Source organism: Octodon degus, unplaced genomic scaffold (assembly GCF_000260255.1).
Source record: "Octodon degus isolate 3935 unplaced genomic scaffold, OctDeg1.0 scaffold00019, whole genome shotgun sequence".
Classification (NCBI taxonomy): domain Eukaryota; kingdom Metazoa; phylum Chordata; class Mammalia; order Rodentia; family Octodontidae; genus Octodon; species Octodon degus.
Window position 1 is genome coordinate 12,756,507 of NW_004524595.1, and position 22,562 is coordinate 12,779,068.

At 57.2% G+C, this 22,562-nt stretch overlaps 1 protein-coding gene across 1 annotated transcript; it reads left to right on the forward strand.

Annotated features, from left to right (window-relative positions):
• The first annotated feature begins 1,491 nt into the window (after positions 1-1,491).
• Sdc1 (syndecan 1) lies at positions 1,492-21,758 on the forward strand. The gene is made up of 5 exons (XM_023710941.1): positions 1,492-1,762; positions 17,320-17,401; positions 18,218-18,696; positions 19,489-19,615; positions 19,746-21,758. Exons 1-5 carry the CDS (start codon positions 1,697-1,699, stop codon positions 19,913-19,915), a joined length of 924 nt encoding a protein of 307 aa, XP_023566709.1. The 5' UTR covers positions 1,492-1,696; the 3' UTR covers positions 19,916-21,758.
• The last annotated feature ends 804 nt before the right edge of the window (positions 21,759-22,562 follow it).

Below are 22,562 nucleotides of genomic sequence, written 5' to 3' on the forward strand. Positions count from 1 at the left end.
ATATATATGTCCTTGACCTCCTTTCTTCTTTGAGAAGAAGAGAAAAATGAGGCCCATTGACCCATTTTCCCTCCATGCTGGGTTGAGAGGACTGAAGAGGACTTCAGGTCCTTCAAGCAGCCGAGGCCACCCTCTGGGTGACATCCACGGACCCCTTTGGAAGGGCCTTTTTTTAAAAAAAAATAAATAAATGTATTTAGTACAGGTTCTACAGGGTCTCACTACACAGATCCGACTCATAGTGATCCTCCTGTTTTCAGCCTCCCAAGCGCTGGGATTACAGGCACGCACCACTATGCACAGTCCTGGAAGCTCCACCATGCTGACTCATCACAAAAGCTCCCAGGGACCCTTATTGGCCCCCAAGAACTGGGAGAAGGATCCTCTCTCTCTCTCTCTCTCTCTCTCTCTCTCTCTCTCTCTCTCTCTCTCCAGAACTGGGCAAATTAAGGCTCCAAAGTTCAGAAGCAGGGGCAGAACCAGGGTACAGCGCTCCACGATGGGCCATCACTCCAAGTCCTCTGAGGAGTCAGGGCTCAAGTGGCCCAGAAGGTTCTCTCACTGGGAAAACCTGGACCATGGGTGGAAAAGCTAGCCCCATAGTCTTCTTCTTGCCTGACCATGACCCAGGAAACCTTAATTCTTTTAAAGAAAACCATTGGAGAAGTCCTAAGCGGTCAAGGAGACTTAGGGGATCTTCTCGGGCCTGAGTTTGGCATCTTTAATTACCAGGTCTGGGTGTGAAGGTCACTTGGCATGGTCTTCAGCCTGTGGTTCTCGCAAGGCCTGTCTGGTTCTCCGTCCCTGCTCTCGTGGCTGTTTGCCCCCACCCCTTCCTGGATGGACTGAGGAGTGGATGATGCTAACCCCCGAGGCTCAGGGCTTCACAGAAGGGCCTCGACGTGCCTCTAGAGGGACTTGCTAAGGTCACTTGGGAACAAGGCTGGGATTTATGTTTCCTTTTAGCTTGGACTATGAAGAGAGAGGGCATTGTCCTCTTTCTGAAAACAGCTTTTCCTGAGACCGCAAGTGGTTAAAGCAAGGTCCGGAGGAGCTAGGGGACGTGATGGCTCGTACCCGCCGCGCTGGGGCCCTGGGAGCCCCTGCGCTGTCGAGTGTAGATTATGTGTCGCAGTATGTGTCCATAAGTTGAAGGCCTGATCACCTCGGGGCTCCGAGTACTCCAGTGTTCCCTCGGAGAATGTGGAGTCCTGCGCACCTGGTCCACGCGCAGAGGGCGCTGGAGCCCGGCTCGCACTGAGCCCCCGAGCGCCTCTGCTACCCTACGGGCCGCGCCTCCACACCTAGGCGGACCGGGAAGGGGTACTCCGGCCGCCCGCCGGGAGCCACAAGGGCCGGAGACCTCGGCCGCGGAGGAAGAGGTTCTGCCGGGTAGAGCCCGAGGGGGCGGACTCGGGCCCGGGGCGGGGCAGGGGCGGGCTCGGGGGCGGGGTCCCAGGGGGTGGGGACTAGGCTGGCAGGAGACCTGGCGGAGCCGGGGGTTGGGGGCTAGTTAGTGCCAGGCTACGGGCCCCGTGGGTTTATTATAAGGCGGAGCTCGGCGGGAGAGGTGCGGCCAGAGCAGAGCCGAGCAGAGGAAGCACGGTCGGGCCGGACTCCAGCCGGCGCCCCGTAGCCTTCGCCACACAGAAGCGCAAAGCCGGCCGGAGCCCCGCGAGCCCCGCCGTCCGGCAGCATGAGGCGCGCGGCTCTGTGGCTCTGGGTCTGCGCGCTGGCGCTGCGCCTGCAGCCGGCCCTCGCGGTGAGTGCGCCTGGCCGAGCCCGGCCGAGAAAGCCGCGTTCCCAGCCCGGCGGCCGCGGCACGTGGAGGGGGAGGGGAGCAGGGCTCTTCCCGCGCTGCCCCGCGGGCCAGACCGAGGGCCCCGGAGCCAGGCGCCCGCCCCTGTTGGGTCCCGCCGTTCGGTGCCGGGAGTCGATGGAAAACATCTCCACATGGCTCGACCCACCGGCCCCGGGAGGCGCCCGGCATCCCGCGCTCCCGTCCCGCTCGCTCGGGGTACCACGGCGGCCTGGCCTCTCGAGTGACCCCGAGGCCACGACCCTCTCCCCCTCCCCCGTCGCAGACTCCAATTCGGACCTGACCGCTGCGCGCGCCAAGCCCGTGCCCGCCTTCGCGCCCAGGCAAGTTCGGGCGCCTCGGGCAGAGCGGGCGCGGCGGCCACGCAAGCCAGTCCCGGGCAGCGTGGGGCACACGGCACCCCTGGGCTTCCGCCGGCGAGCCGGGCCGAGCTGGCAGCGGGAGGTTCCGGGAAGTTGGTGAGCGAGCGTAGAGATCGGAGGAGCCTAACTGCCGGGCTGCTGAAGTCGTGTTGTGCCGCTGGGGAAGGCGCGTCCCCGGCCCGGAGAGGCGCGGGCGCCTTCACGCGCGTGGATCTCGGGACGCGCCCTCCCGGCTGGCTTTGTCCATCGCCGGCCGGGTAGAGCTCGGGCGAGGAGCCCGCGGTGGGGAGCGGTATCCACCTTGGCGGGGGTTGGCCTCCTCCGCGCAAGGACGTGGCCCACAAAGAGCCTGCGGCAGTCCCCAGAAAGTGGCTCTCCCGCCCCAGACGCGGTCCGCTAGCCCGCCTTCCCGATGGGGGCGCTTTGTTCTCGGCCCCTGTAACCCTTTCCTGGGATCCGCCCCGCCGCGCCCGCCCGCCCCCGCTGGGTCCTGGGCGGCCACCAGGTGTCAGCGCCGGCTACTAGGTGTTCTGCCCCAGCCCCTGAATGGGGTGCGGGCCCCGGGGGTCCTGAAGGCGAGGCGCTCTGGCCACCCCTGGGAGGTGGAGGGAGGTGCGGAGCGGGGGCTTCCCTCCCGGAAGTGGCGGTCTCCCCCTCCACATCTGGACCGCCTGGCTCCCTGGCTGTGGCAGGGGGAGACGCGTGGGTCCTGCGCTTCTGACCGGGCGCCCGAGCACCACTGCCCTCTGCGAGTGTTTCCGTTGGCCGTGGAAGCTGGCAGTTTCTGAGAGCTCTGGGAGCTGGCTCCAAGTACAGGCGGGCACTGGCGCACCCTAGGTGACTTCTCAAATTCCAGTAGGGGTCCCGCCTTACCCACGAGTCTGGAGGAACTGAGAGGGCTGCGGTTTGTGCGCTGTCTTCAGTTCACTCCCGGCTTTCAGGTCTAAGATGTAGCCCTGGAGGGTTGTGGTTTCCCTGGGACTCGGATTACGCCTGCCATCCTGGTTCCCATTCTGGAGGACAGAGGGAGCTTCCTGCGTGCCTGCCTGCCTGGCCCGTCTGGCATTACCTCCTGCTCCACTCTCCAGGCCCAAGATGAGGCTGCCTTGGGCCTCCGGAGGTGAGGGACAGCACCTGCTTCCAGCCTCAGTCAGGAGTGGTGCTGGCTGTCCTCCGCCGGCCTTGGGACCCTGGGGGCTGTCGATGAAAGCCAGGCAACTGGCAACAGCCTTTCTGAGTTTGTGTTTCCTGGGGTTTTCTGTGTGCTGGGCAGGAGCAGACGCTGCAGGAGAACACACTGTTTCTGACCCAGAAACTTGGACACCATAGGCAGACCCAAGCCTGAGGCTGCCTCCATGGGGAAAGGAGGGAGGGAGAGTCCAGAGCTGGGAAGGCTTTCTGGATTTAGTGCTGCTGAGCCCCAGACATTGCCCAAGCTCAGGGAATGACTCCAACATGGAGCTTAGGTGTTCTTTTTGCTCTACTTTATAAAGTTTTGTTTGTCTTTTTCTCAGCCTTTGCCCCCTTGCTTTTATAACGAATGTCTGCATTTGGTTAAAAGTGGGGACATGACATGGCAGCAAGTACCTTCCCAGGGGCCCCTTCCTCGCTCCCAAGAGAAGTAGGACACTAAGACTTGCTGGATGCAGGTGGAGGTATACCCACATTGCAGAGACCCAGTCCTCAGTAGGCTGATTTTGGCTCCTGTGGGAATCGGGTCACAATCCTCCTGGGACCATCAAAGTAAGGAGTGCCTGCTGGGTGCCTGCCTCTGAATGGATCAGGGAGACTGCTGGGGCAGGAGCTTTCTCAAATCTGCTCCCTAGAGACTGAAACAGGTTTTTCTAAAAAAGTCTCTGTACGTTGTATCCCGTGGCCTTTTGTTTCCACCAAGTCGGAAAAATGGCCTGTCCTGGAATTTGCTGTTTTTTCTCTTCTCCTGCCTGAAAGACCTAAAATCCCTTCTCCCTTAATTATGCAGACTAGTAGAGACGTTTCCCTCAGCCTCGCCTGCCCAGCTCAGGCTTCCAGAGGTGAGGTCACCGCTGGCTCTGGCTCCCTAGAGGTGGAGGGTGTGAGTCTCTACCTGTGGCTCTTCGTGGCTTGTAGTGGAACCTCATGAATGCACCTTGGCAGAGAGGCCTTGAAAAGAGAGGGCCTGGATGAAGGAGCTTGATTTTTTGCAGTGTTTTATAGAAAGATCCTTTCTGTTGCAGGAAAGTTTTAGATTCCTGAAATCCCTTAAGAATGAGGTGTTCTTGGTATTGAGGCTTTTCCTTCAAGTTAAGAATCTGTAGTAACTTGCAAAGTATTCTTACTGTGCGCAGGACTCTGAGATACTTATTTCCCTTCCTTTATCAACAACAACAAAGTGATAGGCATAGTTTAATCTCTGGATGCTGAGGCTGTGAGCCCTGTGCCCCACGGCCCCTGCTGCTCCATTGTGAGTTGTGATCTGCTCTTTCCTTTCCTACCTGTCTGATTTCCAGAAGTGATATTTGTGTGCCCAAGGTAGCAGCTTTTCTGTCTAGTTCCAGTTGCTTACTTTTCTCCAGCAATACTGAGACCCAGTACTGAGATCCTAAACAACTTGATTCAAGTTATTTCTAAAACAAGAACTATAGGCTGAGTCCCGTGCTTGCCCAATGAGTGGCCTTGTGATTTGAGGACAGTCTTTCGTGGGCCTCACCTTGAATCTCTATGAGGTACAGAGGCAAAGTAGACAAATGATTTGCTGTTGTCCTGTCCCCTGTGCTCACCCTGGACTGAGAGTAACAAAGAGATGCCAGCTGAGTGAGGCACATAGGAGCTCCCTTCAGGGACAGGCTATGCAAGGTCCTGGGGGAAGCCACTGGAGAAAGCCTGTTTCTACTGCCTCAGTCAGGTCTTCTGCAGGTCCAGGGCCAGCCCTAGGAAGCCTGGCCTGCCTAGCCTACCCTGCATCCTGATGAGCGAGGTCCCCCATTTGTAACCCTTGACCCTCTCTTTGGTCTTGTCTCAGTCTCCTAAACCATGTTTTGTTTGAGTTTTAGTTCACATTTCTTTTTCTTTTCTTTTCTTTTTTTTTTTTTTTTTTTTTTTTTTTGGCGGAATCGGGATTGAACTCAGGCCCTTGTGCTTGCCAGGCAAGTGCTTATTTCACTAAGCTATCTCCCCAGCCCTTTAGTTCACATTTCTGTGTGATCTGCACCCGCACCTTTGGCAGACCGAAATGCTTTGCATCAGTAGAACCCGAGGATGGAGTTGCAACTCTGCCACTAGTTTACTGCCTAACCTGTAGTGAGTCACCTTAGTTCCAAGTCTGTTGTCCTCATCTTCCAAACGAACAGCATAATACCTGTTCTCCCTGCTCTGTTCTGTCATTTGCCTATTCATTTCGTAATGGATGTGTGAAAGTGCTTTGTGATGAAAGTACCAAGGAAAGTTAGCTGTTGATACAATTAAGATTAGCCTTTATTGAGTGCCTGTTATCGCATGCTGGGTTCTTTTCCTACATTCTTGTTTAATGTTTCCCTGAAACTTTTGTGATACACATCATTGCCCTGTTACTTAGGCTGGGGAAGCAAAAGCCTACAGAGCCCAAGGAGCAGCAGCAGCAGAACCAAGACTCAGGGCGGTGTGCGCGTGCCTGTGTGTGATGTGTTGCCTGCACTGGGAAGCCAGCACCTGGGGGCTGGTTGTGTCCTCTGAGGCCACGGGGCTATTAAGCTGGGCAGAGCTAGCACAGTGCCTTCAAGCAGATCCTAAGCATTGGGCAATGCCCTAGACATCAGGTAGATCTCCTCAGGAGACAGCGGGGTCCAGTAGAGCAGGGAGTCTGTCTGGGGCCTCCCACTGCCCTGGCTGGTGCCAAGTGGCTATTGGGATGGTGCCCTTATGTCAGCACCCAGGACACACCATCTTCTATTCACAGGCACTGGGAGGCATGTGTGGGCTCAGGAGACCCCTGTGTAAGCCTGGGAGGTAGACATCATGGCACGTGTGGGGTGATGGAACCAGGATTCCTGGCCACCACCTGCACCTCCTGCTTCCTGCAGGCCAGGCCCCATAACAGGGGCAGCCAGTAGAACTGGTCATTAGGTGATTACCTAGACCCAGAGAAAACTGATTTTGGATTGCTCCCCAATCAGTTTTAGAATTTTAGGTTAGAAGTTGCTCTGCCTCAGTCTATCTAGAAGAAAGAATGGGATCAAAGTAGGCGGGGGTCTGTGGAAAGAGAGCTTTTTTTGGTTTGTGTTTTGGTGTTTTGAGATAAGATCATGATATATATAGTTCAGGCTGGTCTTAAACTCACTATGGCCACGGCTGGCCTCAAACTTATAGTGAACCTCCTGCCTCAGTCTTCTGAGTACTGGGATTGCAGGTGTGTGCCGCCATGCACAGCGGAGCAAGGCTTTCAGTGCCAGCATCCTGTTCACCAGGAGAGGCTGGACTGCTGGGGTGGATTTTGGAACCTTTCACTGAGTGACATGAGTGTCCTATAACAGGAAGGGAGGTTAGGGACACAGGCCCCTGAGACAAAGTTACAGTGGGGAGACCCTGCAATTTCCAGCTCCAGGTGGGGCCATCGGAAGGCCCTCCTGAAGATTGCATCCAGAAATAGCCAGTTGGAGGAGACCCCAGCATTCCATGAGCCAGCGTGGGTACCCCAGGTCAACACCCTGTGCTCTCATCTGGAGGCGCCCCCCAGGGTGGGAGGGTGAGAAGCAGTGGAGGGCCCTGCTGCCTGTCATGCCTTGCATCCAAGAAGCCAGGAGGTCTGCTACGCTCTAAGCTGCGCAGGGCTGGCCAGTGTGTGGTGAGAATCTATGGACCTCGAGGCAGGAGAGGGAACTGGGTGGCGAACCTGTCCTTCACTCAGTTATTTGCCCAGTGACTGTGAGCTCTGCGTTCCAGATGTGTCCCCTGGGAGCCCCTCCAGGTCTTCAGCCTCCTGCTGTTTATGGCTTCGTGGGCTGCCTAATTATATGTAAAGGGTGGCTCTCTCTGGCCTCAAGCCCTGGGAAAAACTCCTCTGCCTGGTGACTCACCTGAGCTCACATCCCCATGAGAGGCCGAGTGTGCGTACACAGATGTGCAGGCTGCAGCCGCATGGGCCCTTGCCCGGCAGCTTGACAGCTGTCCCCAGTGGCTTTCCTGCATATTGGGCTGTGGCCTGGCTTTCAGGCAACCTGACCAGCACCTATTTGCAACTTCCTTTCCAGAAACTGGGAAGCTTGCTCCTTTCTCCTCCCTTTCTGGAGCTCTTTCCCCATTTAAATGCAGCTCTGACCGTCTCTGTGTCCCTGGCTTGAAAGTCTGTGCAAGTTTCTCCTACAGAGGGGGCAGCCAGGCCTGTCCTTCCTAGTTCCCACTTTGTCCCAACTCTGTGTGGCTTGGCCAGGTCATTGCCCCTTGGGTCACTTCCCATCCCTTCAAGGACTTTCCTTCTTCAGATCTGAAAGCTGTGTGGTTGCAAAACTGTGTCCTGGGAGGACCACAGTGCCGCTGAAGGACTCCACATCCCTCTGCCATTGTCCCTGGGAGCTCACATGGAGCTGCACACAGGGGCCCTGCAGGGTGGACTGTGCCTTTGGAGGACTGCTCAGGTTGCCTGGAGGGTGGGTTTGGTGCTCCGCGTGGGAACCAGGATGGACAGAGGCCGCTGGGCAGGTCAGCCTGGGGGCGGGGCCGGGCTGTGTTCCCTGCACACACCCAGGCCTCCTGGCACTGCCTCAAGGTCCGCTCATCAGCAGGAATGAAAGCTGTGCTGGGCAGGTTGGGGCAGTGGGCAGGCGGGCGTGGCTATCGCTGTGCTCATCAGCTGAGTCATGGTGCCAGGCCCACGGGTCCTCCCGAGACTCACCCACGCAGCCTGGACCCAGCGCCTGCTGTGTGCTGGGCAGGGGCTGTGGGCCTCTCCTGGCACCAGGGGGCCCATCTGGGCCACGGGAAGGTCAGGGGCTGGTTGTTTGTGGCCGCTGGTAGCCGTGTTGTGGGACTGGTGACTGTCTAGGGCCCCTGGCTGGCTCCTGCTGCCCCAGAAGGATTCTGCTTCCATGCTGGGGGTGGCTGAGTCTTACCTGCCTTGTCCTGAGCACCTGCAGAGTAGGCAGGGTTCACATCTGGGGCGCAGAGGAAAGGGTGCCTGTCACTGCAGCCAGACTAGCTAGCCAGCAGGGCGCACCAGTTCAGGCCCCTCCTGTGTCTCACACAAAGCAGTCTCCATTCAGGAGCTTAGGTGGTAAGGAAGGCTGGTGTGCAAACCACAGACGCAAAGGCTGCTCTCTGGCATGGGAAGTATTTGGGGGTCTCTGATGGGGCTGCCAGAGCTGTCAGGAAGCCAGGATGCTCCAGGACCATGCTGGGCACCACAGGCCCCCAAAGCTGGTGAGAAAGCCTTCCTGGCACCATGGCAGTAACTGAGATTTTTTAGTTGTCTCACCAGGGGCTGCCTAGGGCCTTCTGTGGCTACATGCACTTTACTGAGTCCTCCTGCCCTTCCCTTTGTAAGACCCCAGTCTGGGGTCCTGAAGCCTAGGGGCTGGGCAACAGAAGGGGGTCCTAGAACTGGCAGGTGGAGGAGATAGGATTCTGGGACCAGTCCCAGGATGGGACAGTGGGATGTGAGAAGGATGACAGGACTCCTACAGGATCCTACTTAGCGTGCCCTGGCACAGTGGGTCCAGAGAGGCCGTTAGGACCTAACTCTGGCCACCCTTATTGGGGATGACCCTGGATGTGCCAGGGGCCTTACCTGGCCAGGACTTCCTGTGTCTGGCCTGTGCAGAGCCGCCGCAGCTTCCCCACACCCCTGCTATGCAGGAAGCTCTGGGCCTCGCGGGCTTGTCTCCCAGGAGTGCTGGGCGGACACAGCTGTCAGGTTCGGGCTCGCAGGGCCTCGGGCTGTGGGTTGTCTCAGCAGGCGCCGAGACTGCTGTGGGCTGCTGTGGCTCCAGTTCTCCCAGAGCCACCCACGGGTGCAGTGCTGCCGTGGCAATGATTGTGTCTCTTCCAGATTGGCGCCCCTGCCCCAACCCCACAGGCACTGAGGGAATGAGGCCTGGGGCAAAAGCACGGTGAGGTCTGGGGTGAGGCCTGGCTAATGTAGCCTCCCAGAAGGCCTGAAGCTCCATAGCTGAGTCAGGCAGGACTGGCATCCTGGCTCAGGGAGTTGTCAGAACAGAGTTCTGACCCCTATGGGCCCCTGTCTGGGCTGGGTGAGCATAGTGAGAAGGACACTCAGGATTCAGTGCTCTCCTGCATCCTCCAGCTAGAGAGAGGGTTTCTCTCAGGGTGCCTTTCCCACTGGTTGCCAGGGTCTGCCCACTTCAAGGACACCCTCTGGGGCCCTGCAGCCTGATGGCAGGGGCCATCTGGGTGTTGCTTTGGGTCCAGACCTGGGCTGGGGCAAGAAGTGCTGGGTGGCGCCCTGGCCACGGGGATTGCGCATACCTTCATCATTTCCTATAGAATATAGGTCGACAATGCCTCCTCTTTGTACTGTAGTTTCCTCCTCTGTAAGATGAGGCTGTCAGATTTTGTGGAGGCAGGCCTGTGGTACCCCCATGGCCCTTGCCTTGCTAAGTCTGGGGAAGCAGAGCCAGCATGCTCCGCAGGAGCCCAGTGGCCACCCCGGGAGAGTGGACCTGTCCATGTGAATGGCCCAGTGCAGCAGACAGATACGGCCTTTGCCTCTTCTCAGAACTCTGAGCCAGCACACCATGGTCTCTGCCTGAGCCTCTGCCTGAGGCTGTTCCTGACTTGAGCCCTGTAGCCTGAGCCATCAGGCTGGGGAGGAGGCCAGGCAAACCCACGCAGCACTGCACTGGGGCCCAGGCTACCCTGGGAGGAGCCAGGCCTCTGTGGATGCCAGGCTGTGGGTGGGGTGGGCCTGTCCCCTGAGCCACGTGGTGACCAAGGCTGCGTTCTGCTGAGAGTCGGGAGCCCGTGGCTCCTCTATGAAGCAGTTTGGCAGCAGGCCAACTGAGCAAGGCTGCTGGCCTCTCAGTGACTGCGTGCTGGTGGACAGGGATGGTGTCTGCCTCACTGTTCTCATCCATGAGATGGGCGTGGAGATAGAGGCAACATGAAAGAGAAGACTAATGCAGGGAGCCTTCTGGCCCTTTGCAGTCCACAGTAGCTGCTGCTATGGTTTTTTCCCTTTTGGGACCTGATTTGGTGATTCCATTCTTTACTGGACTCCAGGCCCAGGCCAGATCCATAGGCTCTTCTGCCCTGTGTCCTGGGGTTGCCCCTGAGCTGAGGCTACCTCTCTTTCCTAGGCCTTTGGGCTGCCAGGGATGGGGTATCTTGTGCAGTGGCTGCTGCGTGGTATAGCTCAGCCCTGGGCGTGGAGGGTGGCACACCTCTCCCCGTCCTCTGGAGCGGGGTGAGCAGCTGTGTACCTAGCCTGGGCACGCCAGCCTCCAGGCCTCCATGGCTGACCTGTGTCTGCTGCTCAGGGACAGGCCAGGCCGGCTGCCACGGGGCCATGTTGGGGTGCTGCGCCCTAGGCTTGTCAGCACCCAGCCTTCCCATTCCTAGTTGTGCTCTACCTATGGGGTGCATTCCCAGCCCAGCCCCACGTTCATCCATGGGATGAAGGCCATGTCCATCTGTGGCTCATAGGGAGGGCAAAGGAAATTGGTCTCTTTCCCGGGTAGGGTGCTGTTACTATCCACATTCTGACAAAGCTTAAAAAATTTGTTCTTGGCATCACGCAGCCTCCCTTTGGTGGTTCTTTCCTTCTGTCTATAGCTCCTACCCAGTCCCGATATCCCAGCTCCAGAACTGGCCTCTCCCCCCATAGGGTACTGGTTTATGCTACAGTATGAAGGGCTAGTGCCCCTCAGCCTTCCCAGGAAGTGTTTTTATGTCAAGAGGCTATTGTATAACTGCAGGGACCTAGAGAAAGAAGCTTTGGTGACACGGTTGAAGTACCTGCCTCTGCCATACTTCCCACAGCTGGCTGGAGTCCCAGCTGGCTGCAGGTGTGTCGAAAGTTGTAGTTTCTGCTTCTGTGAAACTCGAGGGCACTTTATTTAGCTGTTGAGGGATGCTGTCACTAGAAGTCCCCATACTCCAGATATCGAACCCTTAAGCTGGTGGTGTCAGGTGCTCTGGTGGGGAGGGACAGTATGCTGTGCTGGGCTCCCTGGGGCAGTCTGGCAGTCGGGCTGGGGAGGCTGGGGCTTTGCAGGCCTCTGCTCTTGTGTCCCCAAGTCTCCTTAGTTTGGGACACCTCCAGCACCCTTCCTGGGTCGTGACTCTTTGGAAGCTCAGAGGGGTGACAGTGATGTAGTGGTAGTGTCCCCTTCCTCAGCTGGCCTTCTTACTGTCTGAGGACTGCCCCTGCCATGGCCCCTGCCCCTGGGCTCTGGAGAGTGGAAGCTGCAAACCCTTTGCCACTGTTGGCCAAAGCCCACTGAATGTCTGGGCAGCTGAGGCAGGAGTCCCTGAGCTCACCCCATTGGTGAGGAACAGAGCCCAGACTGTTCCAGGCACCCCATGGCAGTCAGTGCCTAGGGTCTTACAGCCTAGACCCTCAGCCACTGCCTCCCAGGGGCAGCTCCTTTGGGGAGGGTGGCTGCATGTGGACCTAGTGGCCTTGTTTCATCAAGGGTGAGTGTGGCCTCCTGGGCCTAGCTGGGTTCTGGCCCAAGAGGAGCAGCCACAGAACTGGTCTGAGGCTGGTCCTGGCCTTGGTGAAACAAGGGGATAGAGGTGCGGGGTCAGCACCATGGGCTGGGCAGGGATGCTGGCATTGGCTAGGGACCTGTCCCCATGGACAGCCTGGTTCCTCTGAGAAGAGGAAGTACATGGAGCATGGTGCATGGGAAAGAGCCCTTGGGTTTCCTGTCTGAAACTACTGAAGAGGCAGTTCTGTTCTGAGCAGGTCTTCATAAATAAGGGGAGGGGGGCTTTTAAACCAAGTCCTTTGTGCTGTCCACCCCACCCAGCCTGGAGTCCCAGGGCAAGAGTGGCAGAGTAAGGACTGCTGTGGTAAGGTGGGGTGTCCTAGGTGCCCCCTCTCTGGGCCCTGCCCTGAGCCAGGCGTTCCTCCCTGCCTGTCACCCTCCCTTGACAGGTCCTGACTTGACTTGGCAGAGACTGGGAACTGATAAATCACTGCCTCTCAGCTGGAAATGCTGGTGGTGCCACCAGGGCCTTCCTTCCTGGAGTGGGCAGGTGTTGGGGAGACTGGAAATGGTGATTTGGGGCATCGTGGCCCCAGCAGCGCCCTCCTGCTGCTTTCAGTGAGGTCACCGGCAGAGCTGCTGATGAGGAGGTGTAGGGCTGGAGAGCTGAGGTTGTCCTAGGTCAGCCTCGGCCTGAACAGCGCCTTGCTTTCCTTCTGGGGCCAGGCCTGTGAAGGTCAGGGCTTCCTTAGCTCTTGCTGAGGGTGCTGGGCCAGCACAGGGTTCTGGTTGCCAAGTGAACTCATTGGGAGTGTGGAGAGGCGCTCAGAGCCTTCCTGCTTGCTCTACCCATGGCTGTTTGGGGACTCTGTGGCTCTGTGGAGTCCTGTCTTTGAGCACAGTCTGCACAGCCCCTGGCCTTGGGTCTCTCCTCTCTAGGCCACTGTTCTCAAAGTGCAGACTTGGGACCCCCAAGTTCCCCTCTTACATGGGCAGGGTCAGTCTTGGACTGCAGCCCAGGGGACTCTGATGCTATCTCCTGGTGATCTTGGGGCCACAGGAGGGAGGTAATGCTTTGGCTGTCACCTGAGGCCAGTGTGGTGTGTTGTGTAGATGTGCTGGGTGGAGAGGTGAAGACCACAGGCCCAGAGTGCAGTGTCTGGGACAGGAAGGCACCTGCATCTTAGGTTCATCGATCTGATCAAGCAACAGGACTGTGGGCCTGTAAAACAGCACTTTACAGGCTGAGGAAGGAGAGTTGTGAGTTCAAGCCCAGTCTGGGACATTTAGCCAGACACTCTTTCAAATTAAAACAAACAACAACAACAACAAAATTAAAAATGGGCTGGGAATGTAGGTCAGTGTGAAAGGCACTGAGTTAAATGCCCAGTACTGCAAAAACAAAACAAAACTCCCAAGAAACTGATTTATAAGTACTGCAAATGTCTTTAATCCTTCCTCGCTTGCTTGCTGTGGCGTGGAATGCAGTAGACTGGGAGTAATGGGTGTTTATCCTGCGGGGGGTGGGGGAGACAGGGTCCTCTCCATTTTGATCTGGACCTGTCTGGGCCCCCCACCCCCACCCCCAGCCCAGAGCCAGTGCTACAGCCTGGGGTCCTGGCTGCTTAGGGAAGGCTGTGGTCCTGCTCCGCTGATAAAGGCAGCTCTTTGTCCCTGCTTTTGTGACTAAGGGGACTTGTTGACTCAGTGACTCTGCTCCTACCCACAGAAGCCAGGGCTTTGTTACTGCAGCAGGATGGGACAGGCAAGCAACCTAGGGCTCACCTCCTTCCCACTAACATGCAGAGGTTCCGCCCCGCCCCGCCCTGCCCAGGTTCCTGCCCTGGGCTGCCATCCTCTTACCCTCTCCTGGGTCCAGCAGGTGGCCCATTGTACTCCAGCCTCTACAGCTCCCCCTTCCTGAAGTCCTGTCTGGATGGGAATCTGGGGGTGAGCTCCGGTGAGGGAGGGGGCAGGAGCTCTGTCAGGGCCCCAAAGCCAAAAGGTTTCTTATCCTTTTTTCTCCCCAGTACCTCTGGAGGATGGCCCCAGACTCTTGAAGTTGAGCACCCCACTGAATGTCAAAATCCTGTGACTTCCTTACATTTAGAACACATTGACTTCCTTACATTTAGAACACATTGGTTGAAGTAGAATAAGCGCTTGCCTGCCAAGTGCAAGGACCTGAGTTCAATCCCCGGTTCCGCAAAAAAAAAAAAAGAACACATTGGTTGAAAAGGCAGTATGATCCTAGGAAGTCAATGCAGGTTTTTCTTTGCCAGGGATCTACATCTTATTCATCACTTGAGCCCAGCAGCAGCTGATGCGTTAGTGTTTTAGGGTGCTGGTTGGACTTGGCTGCAGGTTGAAGAGGTGGGGGGTGGGGGAGGGGATCAGCGCCTCTAATTAGCACCAGTGTTTGCCAGACTCAGTTGAATTTGAGGACACCTGCTTGACACCCTGGCTTGCAACAGCTGAGGCGCTTTCATGCCTAGAGATTCAGCCCATCCTGCAGCCCTGGGTGGCCTGGGTGATGGGCTTGCTCACATTGACATTGCCAAGGCGGGGGCTCTCTTCCGGCCAGTGTGAGGCTGGGATCTGCCTTCTAGAAGCTTCCATGCCAGCACTCTGCCCAGACTTCAGATGTGTTCCTAGGTGTGACTGGCAGCAGGATGAAGAATTTCTCTCCCTGATGTTGTTTTGCCCCTTTAAAAAGGTGGGCAGGCACCTGAATGCTTTAGCTACAGGGTGGGGCTCAGGAGTCCTGCTCTGGGAAGCCCTTATCCCATAACTCCTAGAGCCTGTGACCACACTGAAAAATCTTATCACAGTGAACTCATCCTAAAATGGATGGGTTTGGCCACGGAGTGGTGCCTGCCTAGGGCTGCATGCAGGGCAAAGGATGGCAAGGAAATGCGCAGCACCAGGAGCGTGGAAGCTGGCTGGCTGGCTGCGTTTCTGAGACTGTGCTCCTTATCTGCCAGAGATGCAAATCTGGAGATGCAAATCTGAGCCCTGCCTGCTGCACCTTCAGGCAGTGTTAGGAATGAAAAGGTCAGGGGTGGAAAGTGTTTCCTCTGACCTTCCCTGCTGGGCCTCTCTCCAGGGTCCTTCCACAAAGCCCCACATGACCAAGACAGAGAGGCCATCACTCCTGGTTCCCCAGACCCCTGTGTCACACCCATGAAACCCCAGTCATAGGAGAGACAACCTTCTGCCTTTGTGTTATCAAATCACTTGAGCTTCTAGGGTCTGTGCTATGGGTGGGGAAGGAGCCCTTGCTTTGGAGAACAGAAGCCATGAGGGTGGAGACCTTCCTTATCAGGAGGTATTTGATTTGTTCTGTGAGCAGCTGGTTTTCCAGGGGTCTGGGAGGTACAAGGCTGGCTGGCTGAGCCCACCTGTCTCTGTACAGCCCTGAGCAGTGGCCAAGCATTCTGGAAGGATCCAGGTCAGAGCTGACGCCTGGGAGACCCCGTGAGGTCTTGATGGCAGTTTGTTGCATGTGGGAGCCCAGTAAGCCTGCTAAACCAGAAGTCACACCCTGAACTCCAGGGTCACCTGGCACCTTGGTAGTAATTCAGGTTTGAACTTGGTGGTTTCTGCTGATCCAAAATCTTTTCCCCTTCTGAGATGCTTTTGTAGAAAGTCTCAGCTGGAGGGGATTGGTGCCCCTCAGCTTCAGAAAAACTGGGGGCTGGGAGAGGAGATTGGCCACCCCAGGCCAGGAACTGGTCTGCCAGTTTCAGTGGAAAATGGGTTTGCTTAAGAGCTTGTTGTGTAAACAAGATCACACAGGGATAAGCTGAGCAGAGCCCAGGGAACAAATTGTTTCTAGGGTAGACCTAGTCCTCTTATCTAGCCTGTAGCAGCCCTGCTCTTGGGAAACTTAACCTGCCAGGGCTTCTCCTGTAGGTGAGAGGCCAGCCTCCTGCATTTCCAGCTTTGGGTTGGACCTGGGCTCTAGCCTGTCTCCCTGGCCTTGGCTGCGTCTGCTGCTCACCTGGGCCGCTGGTCCTGTCTCCAGTCCTGCTCTTCCCAAGCGCAGTCCAGGCTTGCCTCTTCAGAGGCTGGATCTCCTGCCCAGCATGAGCTCTCTTTCCTAAGGGTGAAGTGGGGCATCCAGAGAGGCTAAGCACATGATGTGCATAGCCATCCCCCACCCTGTTGCTGAAGGCTGGGTGCTGTATCTGAAGTGCCCTCTGGGTGGTATAGACAAATGTGGCCTGATGTGGGACAAGGGGTGGACTTCCCTTGTGGATGGGCCGCAGTGGACTGTGGATGGGCCGTGAATGCCCTTCGGAGGCCAGCACCTTTCCTGGGGGGGAGGAAGGCACAGTGTGGCTTTTGTGCTTTCGAAGGAAATGCAGGGCTATTTCTAGCCTTTCGGTTTTGCTCCTGGCTGAAGCAAGCTTCTGCATGGGCTCCTGGGAGAACACCTGCAGAGTGAGGCTGTGGCCCTGTGGCCAGGCCTGTGGTGGCTTCTTGGGCCACCTTGAGGTGGCCCTGCCTCCTGGACTGTAGCCACCAACAGTCCTGCCCCAGTCCTGGGATGCAGATGTACTTAGGGGCTCCATTTGCAGGTGGGGAAACTGAGACTTTAAGAGGCTTAATGATGGCCTGGGGCCACTCACCTGGCAAGTGGCAGAGGTCAGAGGTCTCTAATGCCTCCAGTTGAACCATGCCATTCTGTTTCTTTGCTCATTCTTTATTCCGATTCCTGATGGGCTGGTGAGATGGATGCTTGTCAGAGCCAAAGTCTCACTGCCCAGCAGGACTCAGAGCTGCCTTTCCTGCCACCTGTTTGCTGGGTCCTCCTACCCTCAGCTGCTGACCTGATCTCCAGGCCCCCTCCACCCTGCTTTGCCTCCTCCACGCTCCTGTCCTCCGTCTTGCAGGTCAGCCAGTCTCTTGGAACTGGGCTGGACAGGATGAGCCACATCCCCACCTCATTTCCTGGCGCCCCCTCCACACAGAGCCTCCTAGCCTGGCCTCAGTGGAGCCCAGGCCAAGAGGTGCTCTGTCCTTCCTTCCCGCATCCTTGCTGTGGTGAGGAAATGGCCCTCAGGCTGGGTCTGGGGCTGCCCTGAGTTTAGGAGCTCTCCCACACCACCTGTGCTGCCGTGACCCCGCCCACCTGGTGTCCCCCACCACTGGAGGCTGCTTCTCCTGGTCAGATCATCCTGGGGTGGTTCTGGGAGTGTTTCAAAGCTCCCTGGCTAGGGCCTCCAAGACTGATTCTCAGTGTAGGGCTGAGTGGTGCTCTGTTAACATCCTGTGTGCTTTCTGAGAAGCCTGGGCTGCTGACCAGACCCAAGTTCATCATGGGAGAGCCTTGGCCCCATGTGGGCTGTTGTTAGAGTTTCTGGGGTGCAAGGTTGAAGGCTGCATAGAGCTGAGGCCCCAGAGCCAGAGGCAAGGGTGCCCTCCATGGGTCACCCGTGCTGTGTGGGCTGGGGATGTCCTTTCAGTTGTGTGGGACAGGCTGTGGCTCATGCCCTTCTCTGATCCTTTTCAGCAAATAGTGGCTACGAATGTGCCCCCTGAAGACCAGGATGGCTCCGGGGATGACTCTGACACCTTCTCCGGCTCAGGTGCAGGTAAGGCTGACACGGCTCCCAGGATGGCAGCAGGAGGACATGGTCAGAGCTAGGTTGGGTGGTTTCCCTGTCCTCACCCAGCTGCGCTGGCAGGAAGGAGAAATGCATTCCCAAAAAACACGTTCTCATTCACTGGGCAGCCTTTGGAACCAGCCCTGGGAGGCCTACGTGCTTCGTCTGAGCTTCTGTGTTCCCATCTAGCTTCTGGTTGTTGTGAGACAAGATCTTGCTAGCCTTGAACCCACCATGTAGGCCAGGCTGCACTCAAATTCATGGCGATCCTCCTGCCTCAGCCTCCCCAGTACTGAGATTACAGGCATGTACCACCATGCTTGGCTACCACCTGTGAAATGGGGATAGAACCCAGTGCATAGGCTGAGAGCTGCAAGGCCACACAAAGCCTGCTGGTGGACACTTGCCGTCTTTTCCCTTCCCGAGTTCCCCATGCCCTGTATCAAGGATCTTGGGGCCTCAGAGGAGGAGCAAGAGCTCAGCATGGAGCTGAGGCCTGAGAGTCGGGTGGCAGGAAGCAGCACCCGTCCCAGGGGAGGCCAGGCAGGGTGTGTGCCTTGCCCCACTCCCTCTGACCATCCTGAAAGTCCTCCCCAAGTGGCCCTGGGTTCTTCCTCCTGGCTCTAGAGTTAGGGCTATCCCTGGGCAGCTGCAGTGGGAAAAGGCAGTTTGCTTTTTTTTGGTTCTGCAAACTGAGTCAGTGTGCTCTCTCTGGAGGGGGTCTGTTCCTTGCTGGCTGTGGACACAGGCATGGGTCCCCCGGGCCAAGCCTTCCTGACACACTGTGCTCTGGCCCTGCTTCAGGTACTTTGCAAGACATCACCACATCCCAGCAGACCCCCTCCACCTGGAAGGACACGTGGCTCCTGCCAGTCATGCCTACGGCTCCAGAGTCCAGCGGCAGGGAGGCCACCGCTTTCTCCACCCCCATCCTACCAGCTGGAGAGAGGCATGAGGAGGGAGAGGCGGCTGTGATCTCAGAGGCCAGACCCGACATCACCGCCCTGGAGAAGGAGGTGAACCCTGAGCCCAGGGAGCCCACGCAGCTCCCCACCACCGAGGGGGCCTCAGTGTCTGGAGCCACCACTGCCCAGGAGGCCACCACCTCCCAGCCCCCCAGGGACATACACCCTGGCCAAGCTGAGACCACGGCTCCTGCAGCAGCTGGCCAACCTGATGGCCATGCTTCCAGTGTGGAGGATACACCTCCTTCTGCCACCGAGAGCACTGCCGAGGAGGGACCCTCCCATCAGCTGCCAGCGGGAGAAGGCTCTGGGGAGCAGGTGAGCGGCTCGGTGCTTGGTGTGGGTCCCATTACTGTGTCCTGTGAGCACGCTGTGCCCCTGCCCAGAAGCCAAGCGCGCAGGGCCTTCCTCTGCCTTACTGTCTTAGTTACTGTTCTCTCGTTGCTGGGACAAATATCCGACACTCAAAATGAAGGAAGGAAAGGTTTATTTAGCTCACAGTTACTGGAGGTTTCAGTCCATACTCAGCTGGGCTCAAGGCAGAGCAGCACAGGGCAGAAAGCAACCTTTCATGGTGGCGGCAAAGAGCAAGAGTGCAAGGGAAGGGGTAGCAGCAGCTCAAGCAGCTAGCTTCTCTTCCCACCTTACATTGTAATGCAAATTACCTGCCCCAGGGTAGGGGAAGTACTCAGACCTATGGGTACTTCCCAGTACTTACCCACCTATGGGTAATCCCAGCAGTACTAAGACCCATAATCCCAGCCTTGGATCACACATAATCCCAGTGGATCATGAGTTAACACAAACTCTAGAAGTCCTCACCCCATGACTGCATGAGGCTTTGGGGGGACAACTAGACACAAACCATAACACTTACCCATGGCAGGATGGACTGACTCATTGGAGGGTCAGGGCAGGAGCCCTCAGAAGTTACGGGGAGAGGGCTTCCCAAATAAGTGTTTTCACAAAAGTGTGCGAGTGCGTGCTTTGTATCACTTTTACCTGCCCTGATGCAGCCAGGGTGCGGTGCAGTGAGGGGAGCAGGGCAAGGCTTTGTCCTGGAGGGAGCTTGTGGCAGTGGCACCTGCTCAGCCTGTCCTCCTCCCCCAGGACTTCACCTTTGACACATCTGGAGAGAACGTGGCTGTGGCTGCAGTGGAGCCTGACGACCGGAGCGAATCTCCTGTGGATCAGGGGGCCTCACAGGGCCTCCTGGACAGGAAGGAGGTGCTGGGAGGTGAGTGTGAGGAGGAGGCTGGGCTGGGGGAGCTGGCCATCCTCAGCCCCTGCCTGCTGCCCAGCCCCAGGGGAGGGACTGCAGCTGACCCTCACACAGTGAGCTGAGCTGGCCTGTTCACCTGCCCTAGGGGTCATTGCCGGAGGCCTCGTGGGGCTCATCTTCGCTGTGTTCCTGGTGGGTTTTATGCTATACCGGATGAAGAAGAAGGACGAGGGCAGCTACTCCTTGGAGGAGCCCAAGCAAGCCAATGGTGGTGCCTACCAGAAGCCAACCAAGCAGGAGGAGTTCTATGCCTGAGGACACTTTCCCCATGCCCCTGCCGCTCACTCGGCCCCCACTTGCCTCTTCAAGAAGAACTGCAGGCCCTGGCCTCCCTGCCTCCATGCTGCCCCCCTGGCACTGGGCCCTCTGGATGGTCCTACCCCGGTGTGTGCTGGGAGCTCACTCTGCTTCTCTGATCTCCACCTGGAGGTTTGGGCACGAGGTTTTCTCGCCTGTGACTTTTCCACATCTATGCCTGGCATCACACCATTCTGACTCAGTTTCTCCAAACTGGAGCAACCCCTCCCAGACCCAGCCGTGGTGAAAAAGGGGACCCCACTGCTTTGGACCTGGATGGCCTGCTGTGGCTGAGGATCCTGGGGAGGGGAACTTGCCGACCCCGTAGCACTTACTGTACAGACGGCGGGCTGGGGTGGGGGCCGCCGTGGCGGGGTGGCATTCAGGCTCCATCGGGATTCACTTTCACTGTGGGGAGGCCTCATCTAGATGCCAACTTGTTTTTGCACATGTCTCTGCTAGTTTCTCTGTTGGTAGGCCCCATAGACTTCATTACTCCCCAGGTAAGTTAAGCCAGTTGATTTGGTATTCCCCTACCTTGCTACCCTAATCTACTTCCAGGAGAGCGCATCAAGGTTAAGAAGATGTGTTTATGTTTTTGTTTTAACTAGGAGAACCAAATCTGAAAGCCAAGCACAGGGTTATTTTGTGTGTTGTCTCTGAGTTCATCACTCATGTACAGCAGGGTATGGAGCATCTGGTTGGTGGCTCCGATTCTGCTGGCCTATTGGCGGGCTGGCCAGTCCAGGCACTGGGGTCTGGGGCAGCCACCTCTTGAGCAATCCTGCTTGTGTCCATGAACTCAAGGCCACAGAGTGGGTCAGGTCACTGTGACGTTGGAGGGGCCTCGGAGGGCATCTAGCCCTGGCCCTCAGGCTGGCCTGGAGGAGAGAGGACTGGGCGGGGTGCAGGGTGGCAGTGATGCCAGGCACTCTCCTGCTTTGGGCCTTGTCTCTAGGGACACTGCCTCCTGGAAGCTGGCAAGAGGTGTCACAGGCACCACTGCTACTGGCTCCTCCACCGAGAACCAAGTGTTCTGGCTGCTGCAGCTGCTTCCTGGGCTGGAGTCAGGGATGTTTCCCAAAGAGTGATAGTCTTTTGCTTTTAGCAAAACTCTACTTAATCCAATGGGTTTTTCCCTGTACAGTAGATTTTCCAAATGTAATAAACTTTAATATAAAGGAGTCCTGTGAACTCTGCTGCCTTGTCCTTCCTGGGCTGCGGTGTGGACGTGTCCAGCCTTTTCCTGAATGCTGGTGGCTTGGGAAAGGCTGGCTAGAGGCTTTGTTCCTTTGCCTCTCTGGCAGGGATGGATTCCTGGTCCAGAGTCCCTCGGGTTGATCTGATTTTGTTTTATTTTGCCTAAAATTCTTCTGAAAGTCAGCAGGTTGAGCCCAGGCTTTGTAAGGCCTGTCTGAGGCCAGGCTGTCCAAGTGGGACTCTGAACACAGCCTAAATGGAGGCTGTGGCCTAGGGGGTGTGCAGCTAGATAGCCCCCCTCCCACACCTTCACAGGACTGAAGGCCCGGCCTTGGGCCCTGCAACATCCTGCCCTCGATTACTTAACTCGACAGTGTTGTGGCTGCCCTGTTGGCTGCTCCTAGAGGTGACCTGTCTATGGCTCAGGGACCATGGCTGAACTGAGGGATGTGGCAACTGATTCTGGACTCTGCTGGAGTGTTTGACTGCATGTGGCCGGGAGAGGGGCATGCCCCTTACCAGTGTGGGATGCTGCCCGAGCCCCCAGCTGGGCCCACTCATGTGACTGCAATAAACGGTGCTTGTCCTTGTGGACAGCAGATGCTCTGTGGTGGTGGAGTCTCTTTGGCCTGGTGGTGTCCTGCTTTGTCCCTTTCTTGGATGGGTGGCTGCCTCTGGCCATGCACATGCCCCATGTAGAGTCATTGGGGCAGCTCAGATCCCTCTTGCAGTGGAAGACTGAGCCCATCTCTGCCTCCTCATCCAAGCTGCTGAGCAGACCTCCCTACTTCACCTCCTCCACAGCTCCCCAAGGCTTAGGGCTCTGGCTAGGTCGCCCTCTTCTCCAGGCCCCAAACGGCTCCCTGCTGGCTCTCAGAGTTTGCTTTCTATTCAGTTTGCTCATTATGCAACCAGAAACAAACCTTAGTAGCCAACAGTGCTGAGTGCTAAAGGCCTAGAAGTACTGTCAATACTAGAGACCAAGGACAGCTGAGATTGGGGGAGTTGAAGTGGAAGGCACCAAGGGAGCCTCCTTGCTCTGGGGATCCAGGTGCCTCCCACAGGTGTCCCCCACCCCCACCCCGCTTTCTGGCTCTGGATACAGGGCAGCCCTGGACCTGGGTCCCAGGCCTGTCCTGGGCAGTGAAGAGTAGGAGGAGCCATGTTGGCCCCACTCCTGCTGTTGGGGCAGAGCCTACAGTTCCAGGTGAGCCAGGTGGCAGTTCCTTGTCTCTTCCAATGCACTCCTGAGAGTTGGAAGCTACGACAAAATTCATCCAGCAAACATGGAAGACTGCCCACTTCCTTCCAGGCCATGAGATGGATAGTGAGGGCACAGAGGCTTGGTTGCCTAGATATTTAACAATTTTATTGATGTCCTTTCCACATAGGACTTGCAAGGTTC